General features: G+C 39.5%; 1 protein-coding gene across 2 annotated transcripts in view; it reads left to right on the forward strand.

Annotated features, from left to right (window-relative positions):
* Positions 1–1,663: 1,663 nt before the first annotated feature.
* The window catches only part of nmd3 (NMD3 ribosome export adaptor), a 12,076-nt gene continuing 5,921 nt past the window's right edge, over positions 1,664–7,818 (forward strand). Inside the window, exons 1-7 of one of the 2 annotated variants that reach the window (XM_017424593.3) lie at positions 1,664–1,770; positions 2,098–2,184; positions 3,473–3,607; positions 3,738–3,834; positions 4,319–4,399; positions 5,152–5,280; positions 7,219–7,309. In XM_017424593.3, coding sequence (XP_017280082.1) covers positions 2,141–2,184; positions 3,473–3,607; positions 3,738–3,834; positions 4,319–4,399; positions 5,152–5,280; positions 7,219–7,309 — 577 coding nt within the window. In that variant the 5' untranslated portion in view covers positions 1,664–1,770; positions 2,098–2,140. Of the gene's footprint in view, positions 1,830–2,097; positions 2,185–3,472; positions 3,608–3,737; positions 3,835–4,318; positions 4,400–5,151; positions 5,281–7,218; positions 7,310–7,818 lie in introns of both variants that reach the window. The other variant, XM_017424594.3, reaches the window with a different exon arrangement.

The following is a 7,818-nucleotide window of genomic DNA, read 5'->3' on the forward strand; positions in this document are numbered from 1 at the left end:
CTGTAGCAAGATGGCGCCGCTTTCGCCGCATCTCGGCCCGAGCCTTTAAAGTGGCGTGTCATGTCTATTCATATAAGTCATTGGTAGCCACACAGTGCTGTTTAAATTTTTTTTGTTTTAGTCCACAGCGACAAACTGGAGCCCTGGGAGTGAGAGAACAAGAAATGTTAAAAATAGGAAATATCACACAAAACAGACTAATTTAACAAGAATACTGCCAACAGTACATAATTTCCCAAACGGAAAATTGTCAAAAGAATCACAATCCAAACCATGAATTCACTCATAGAACAATCTAGAATGGAGCACAAAGTGGTCCCTGTGACCTTGAAATCGGTAGGGATCATCCTTCACACATGAGGTGTCCAGTTGTGCAGTTTGACTTTCCTACAATACACGGTTGAGAAGTTCAAGCACAGACAAGGTTTTTACAAAGGGGGTCACTTGTGACTTTGACCTCCTGACCTTGAAATCAATAGGGATCACCCTTGACCCATGAGGTGTCCGGCTGTGCAGTTTTACATCTCTACGATAAAGGGTTATCAATTTAGAGCTCGGACAAGACAGACGGACAGCGCAGGAACATAAGTGTGAACGCAACCAAAATGACCAGAAATAAAGTTTATTTCAATAAAATAAGATGTAAAACTCCAAATCTTATACCAAATTGTCAAAACTGGTTACATAAACACACAATGAAATGATAAACTGAATTAGTGACATTTAACTGTTATACTGATTGGAGTATAGTCACAAAAATGTGTAACGTTTGTAAGATTTAATATGAGGACAGAACACAAAAAATTAAACAATAAGATTAAAATTCTAAATTTGTTTTTACAGTATTAATTATATGTATTATATTCTGTTGATTTTCGTATAGAATTGTCCTCCAGCCCGATGAAACGAGCAAGAGTTGAGAAATTTTCCGACAGCACTTGAAGGCATCCAAACAACTGTGCATGACAGGTGCATTCAAAGACACCTGAATGTTTCTTTTCAAATTCAACAAAGCGGCACAGCAAGGTGGTAAGGATATCATAAAATAGATTGACAAAATAAATGACTGGTTGCTTAGAGAATAGTATAAGATAAGGGTCAGTTTGTTCAGAAGAAAATGGGATATGGTGGTAAAAAAATCAACTGGGAAGGTCATTTCTGATTAATTTTTTTAATTATATGAAGTATACACAATACAGCAACAAGCTGAAACTTTAGGGTCTGTATTGCACTGAGAGTCAAAGGAATGTAGAGTTGTTTTAAAGTTTTATTTGTCTTAATTTTTTCTTTAATCCTTCAACTATATAATCATAGTTTGATTTTTTCTTACAGCCTAAATAAATGTCCAAAATATTGTAAATATCTGTTCACTTTATAATAAAGTCCAAAAAACCTGGAGAAAATAAAATTGAAATTACTAAAAAAAAAATTTTTCAGTCTTGATTTTTTGTGTTCATATTTAAGTACAAAATTGTGTTGTTTTCTAACTTTCGCCTGTTTAAATCTATTACAAAAATTAAACACCTATTGCATCAGTGTAGATTTAAAAGATTTTTATGACATATTTTTATTATTCTATTCCAGTATATATGGAGATTTAACCTTAGGAATTTTATACTACTTACAGTCTAGGAGTTTAACTCGTGTCCGAAGGATTTTTGTTCAGGCAAAACAAAGGCCAACAAAGACAGTCTCGGAGGTCCTGCAGTTCTGCGCAGCCTCCGTGGTGTTTTTGGTGAAAACGTGGATAACTCAACTTGGCAGTGTGTGGTAAATTTCTCGTTAAAGTCGTCTTTGTATCGAGTCGTCAGAACTCGGTTGTACTAGTTGTAGGTATCGAAGTGGTTTACCTAGCTATTCCGTTTGTTCATTTGTTATTAGTCTTTAAAGCACTCTGGAAATGACCAGATAATTCTCGATGCTAACTGAGTTAGTCTAGAGATGCTAACGCCACACTACATCTCGTGACACTTTTTTTGCTCACAACACTAAATAAAAGCGTTTTGAACTAAGTTAATGTCGTAACAGTTCCTATTATCTAAGTATTATTATTATTATTATTGTTAATAGTCACATTTGACTTGTTTTTGTTCCCAGAGATCACGGGGCTTCACAGCTCCAGTCTGTCAAGTTAGAAAACATGGAGTACATGCAAGCTCCTGCTACCAGCAGCCAGGGCAACATGTAAGTAAGAATTTTTTTTTTTTACTTTTTATTCATGCTGCTGTCAAGTAGCAATGCTTTCTTCTCTCTAATAAAAACACATCTCTAAATGCTAGGGACTTTCCCCTTGTTAGTATTTACTTAATAGCATGCTGTTCCAGTGCAAAATTAAATTAGTCTGAATTTGTGAAATAATGAAAACCAGAGGCTGAATCCCTGCTGTGGGAGCTGTTTGTAAGCTTTATGTCTCTGCAAACCAACACAAAGTTGTCCTGAGTAACCACCTTATTTTTTGCTAAACATTTGTTTACTCAGTGAACTTTTCCTTATATATATATAGAAGGGCATGTGGGATCACCGAATGATTTAATTAAAATTCCGTTATGTTGATATCTAAACTTGTTTTAAGTACTAATCCACAGCATCATTTAGCCATCCCCATCATTTTACAGCATTCCAGTATTCAAAAGGGAGTAGAAATGAGTACAAACTTATGTGATCCCACCCCGTCCATTCAGATCCAATTCTTCTGAAACAAACGTAGATGTATGCAAGAAAATAATTAATATAGAGATGTAGCCACTTATACACACACTTGCATATCTTTATAAATATATCTATATAAATAAATCCATTCACATATACATCTGCTGACATTCACATAAACTACCTACTAATATTATAGAATTTATTTTATAATTTGATATATATAATTAATCATATCAGATTTGTCTTCGTATTTGTTTTAAACATCTTTAGCTTATATTGTTTTTGGCAGATGGGACACAGTTCTTAAAAGTAGCCAATAAAAAAACAACCCTGTTTTGTTTACATCATCCTGAGTTTAGCTCGTGTGTATAAATATCACATTTATTATTAGAAAGTATTCACAACAATGCTGAGAGGGTGGAAAGCAGCATACGTACATGTCAGCAGAAAAAAGCATGAAGCAGCATATTTCTCACCAGCGTGGTTGGTTTTTGCTGTATTTAAATAAGGGAGGTGGAAAAGTTATTTTTTCAAAAGGTCATGAGCAAAAAGATAAGGACATCTCCGTTTTCTCAAAGCATTTTTATAACATGTCTGAAAATGTTTAGAGCTGATGTGAGAGAACGGCTGTGGTACGTCCCGCAGTGTAACCTCATACCGTTTCAACCCCAGAAGCAAGAAAAATGTGGAAAGAGTCAAATCAGCTAAGATCAGCAGTAATAAATCATACAGTTTGTTTATTGAAAAGGCTGTAACTTGTCAAATATGTATAATTATCCAAGAGTTCAGCTGCGTCTTATGCTGGTTTTGTCCTCCACAGCCTGTGCTGTACCTGCGGGGTCCCCATCCCCCCCAACCCTGCCAACATGTGTGTCGCCTGCCTGCGAACTCAGGTCGACATCTCAGAGGGAATTCCCAAGCAGGTCACAGTGCACTTCTGCAAGCAGTGTGAACGGTTTGTTTCATCCCGTCTTTGTTTTACATGTCTACACATCAGTCCTGCACCTGTTTTCACAATGTAATACGACGTATGAGCGTTTTGCTCGATTTTTTTACGGAAACTTTGACATTTGTCTTTCATGCAGGTACTTGCAACCTCCGGCCACCTGGATGCAGTGTGCTCTGGAGTCCAGGGAGCTGCTGGCTCTTTGCCTGAAAAAACTCAAGAGCTCAATGACCAAGGTAAGATGGAGTCTTACTGAGTTTTACCAAAGGCAATGACGTATCGCTGCACAACTAAGAGAGCTTAAAATGCACATAAACTGATTGACTCAACTTAAAACTTTTAAAATAATGCTTTATGTGAAGGAAAAAAAACAATACAATTTGCGAAAAAGGTCATTTCACCTGTTTATTTTTGATTTTCTTTGTGATTTTGTTGTTTTGGAGAAGAAACAAACCTACATAAATCCAATATTTTGATTTAAATAATTGATTAATTAAAAACTACATCATGTCCTTCAAACTTAATTTTAAATTAAATCTACATGTTAACGTTTCTTTGGACAAAAAGCATTTTAAGCTTTATATTTATGGAATTCTTTGCAGATATTTAGACATGGGTTGCCTTTTATTCCTCTGACTTTCTGTGATGACGATCAGAGTTATTTGTTAGCGTTCGTTCGGCTCGTGGCGGTTTGGACTCACGCTCTCTCCCCTTTCGCAGGTGCGTCTCATCGATGCTGGCTTCCTGTGGACCGAGCCGCACTCCAAGAGGATTAAGATGAAGCTGACCATCCAGAAAGAGGTGAGAAAACGGATAAATGTGGGAAAGTGACATTCAGACTGAGATCTAAACTCCAGATAGGAGATTGTTTTGTTGGTCAAACACTTTGTTTCTTTTAGGTGCCGATTGGCAGACGATCATATTTGAATCCTATAATATTAAATTGTGTCTTTTATTTTAAGAGTGTAGATGAAAATAGTTCTGCGGAGGTGTAGTAAACATATTCATGAAAAGCTATACACAGCAGAGCCACAGATTTGTCCGTTCTTGACTGAGAGGAGTAAAGTTTAGCACTTGGCTGTTATCTCATCCTCTTGACCTTTAGTGAGAACTTGAGCCATCGGGCTTCTTGGTGCCAACTCCTTTGTTTTGTGCTGCAAGCTTTTTTTTTATTGCTCACTTCTTTTTCTCTAACTACTTAGTAAACTACTTGGTAAGGAATAAAACTCAGATGATTGTTTTGCGTTCGCTTGCTCTGCCTCCCCTCCTGGGACGTAGCCAAACAAACGACAGAACATTTGAACTCCTGAACCATCAGGGACGGGGAAAGAAAGAAAGGGAAATAACATTCTGAACCCCAAGCGTGAAAACGCTCGAATTTTACCGGCTTTATTCTGGTCTTAGTGTGCAGTAGAAGGAACCCCCTGAGTTCTAGGACGGGGTTGGTGCCGCATCATTCAAAGCACCTTGGACGAGCTGGAGCTGGAGAAACGCATCGTGTTTAAATGCAGCTGCAGCTTGTTAACCTTGCTGCCGTGTTTTTCTCCCTCCAGGTGATGAATGGTGCCATCCTGCAGCAGGTGTTTGTGGTGGAGTTTGTCGTTCAGTCCCAGATGTGTGACGACTGCCACCGTGTGGAGGCCAAAGACTTCTGGAAGGCAGTGGTCCAAGTTAGACAGAAGGTCGGTACCGCTGGACTACTAATGGATCACTTCTACGGATATATCTGGGATCTGACGCCTATTTGTACATGTTGCATTTGGAAGTCTGCTTGTTTTTGCAGATAAAATTCAGTATTTGTGGGTTCATTGCACTATGTACAACAAAATGACGTTACTTTTGTCCATCGCAAATAAGACAGTATGAAAATAAATAAAATCGCATACGGCAGTGGTGTCCAATCCTGGTCCTCGGAGGCCACTATCCTGCATGTTTTAGACGTTTCTCGGCTCTGACATACCTGGTTTGAATGAATAAGTGATTAACAGGCTTCTGCAGAACCTGAAGAGCAGAGAAACATCTAAAACATGCTGGAGAGTGGCCCTCCAGGACCAGGATTGGACACCACTGACATATGGCAATAAAATGAAGATGATCCCAAATAGATGTTAGCCGTAGGACCAGTGAATAGACGACATGTTTCACTGAACTGAACATGTTGCACATTTTATTAAAACAAACAAAAAAAATGTCTTTCAGGTTGTATTCCACACAAAAGTCAGCATATTGGACATTAAAATACATCAGTAGAGTTCAGTTCAGCTTAATATAACCCCATATTTGTCTCTTAAAGATTGTTTTCACTTCTTTCATTTTTGATCAAGTCTGATTAAGATTCTGTGGAACCTCTAGACTTTTTATCAAACGTCCAAACTTGGAGCTTTTGGCATTTAGCAGAAAACAAAACAAACCTAGTTCTGAATACCTCAGTTTCATTTCACACACGGGCATGGATTAAAACAAGCTTTGACTTGCTGTTTGAGTGGAACAAATGTGGTCCTAAATCCAGCCTATAGCTGAGCAAATCTCACCCAATTATTAGATAAGTCAACAGCTTCTGCAGCCCTCCCCTCCCCTGACCAATAAATAAACACAACTGGCTGCACACCATTTGCAGCCCAGCTGATAAGGCTACAGAGTGGGGGCAATTTTTACTCCATTACAGCAGGATATGTCCCCCAAAGACTGTTTTTACGTTGACCTCAAACTGGAGTCTGGAACGAGACCAGCTTCCCCGTCGGCTGGCTGATTTTAAGTCCCGCCTCCTCCGTGTAAATAAACAAGACATTGTCCTTGTTAAAAAAGCAGAACGTGTCGGGGCTTTTTTTTTTTTTTTTTTTTTCAGGCGTTGCCTCGTGTAGATTCACGTAGTTCTTACCTCGCTCCTCTGTTTAAATATTAGGTTTTTTCCTGACCCGTTTAGCTAGTGCACAGACTCTGGTTCCAAAAGTACACCACGGCAGCTTCCATAAAACGGTTCCTGCTGGCTTCGGTTCCCAACAACGAGGGGAGGCGAGGACGCTTGTTCTGGTCTTGTCTGGACCAGCGAACACCTACTTCGACCACGACTTGATATAAACAAAACGGTGTCGTTTTGATGCTGAGGTCCAAATGTAATGGAAAAAAAGTCAGTGAATTGTCACAATATGATGAATTATAGGCTCTGGGTTAACCAATAGGTAACTTCTAGTGTTTCTGTCTATTTTTTTACATTTATGTTGTTAATGACAATAATCTCAGCTCGCTCTGATAAGTCGTTCTCAATTGAAGGTGACGCTTTCTCCCACCGGTAAATGCATCGCTCGTCATCACTTCGACCCGGGTCGTCACCCGGCTGGCTGAAAAGGAGTGCGCCCACACAGAAAGCTATCCATGTAGTTGTAATTAACGCTCGCTCTTTTGTCTGAGCTGCTTCTGTCCCTTAATTGTTTTTGGCGAACCTTTCTTAGTTCAGAATTTTTTTTAAAAAGTATTATAAAGAACTAAACAGTTCTTCTCACTTAAGTTACAACCTGGAGCTCCTCTCTGAGAGGTCAAAGTGTCAACAGGACAAATCGAGCTTATTGTCAAAAACACAAACAGGATTCTCATTATGATACGTTTTCTTGTTTTATTTCCAGACTGCTCATAAAAAGACATTCTACTATCTCGAGCAGCTGATCCTAAAGCATAAGCTCCATCAGAACGCTCTCAACATCAAAGAGATTCACGGTAGGTGAAGTTTTATTGTTTGTTTGTCATGAGAGTTTATCTTGAACGAGGGGAGGGGGGGTGACTTGTCTTTCTGTTAAACTTCTGCTGAATGAGATCTGAAAAGTTGGACACCTTTGTCTGTCATCAGCGGGGCTCATTTGGAATCAAGCGTAGCGATGCGTCGTGCGTTGATTACCTCTTCCTGTAACGTATCAGACAGCGAGCTGTGCGCCGGACGCTTCACACAGCTGGCCTCGGGGTTGGTGCGCGTCCAATCAGCGTCCTGTAATCAGAGCAGCCACTTCATACCCGTTTCTTACCGAGCAAGCTCGCTTCATCCCCGCGAAGTGCCTCTTCACCAGATGCAGGCTGTGGCAGCTCAGCAGCAGCTGCTCTGCTCGTCCTCCTGGACGGGATTGGAAAGTGGAATTTGGCCCAATTCTCCACATTTAAATCCTCTCCACATCACGGCGGGACTTGAAAGCATCGTGAAAGGTTCAACATGTGGCTGCCATATTCCCCCCCCC

Source organism: Kryptolebias marmoratus, linkage group LG2 (assembly GCF_001649575.2).
Source record: "Kryptolebias marmoratus isolate JLee-2015 linkage group LG2, ASM164957v2, whole genome shotgun sequence".
Lineage (NCBI taxonomy): Eukaryota > Metazoa > Chordata > Actinopteri > Cyprinodontiformes > Rivulidae > Kryptolebias > Kryptolebias marmoratus.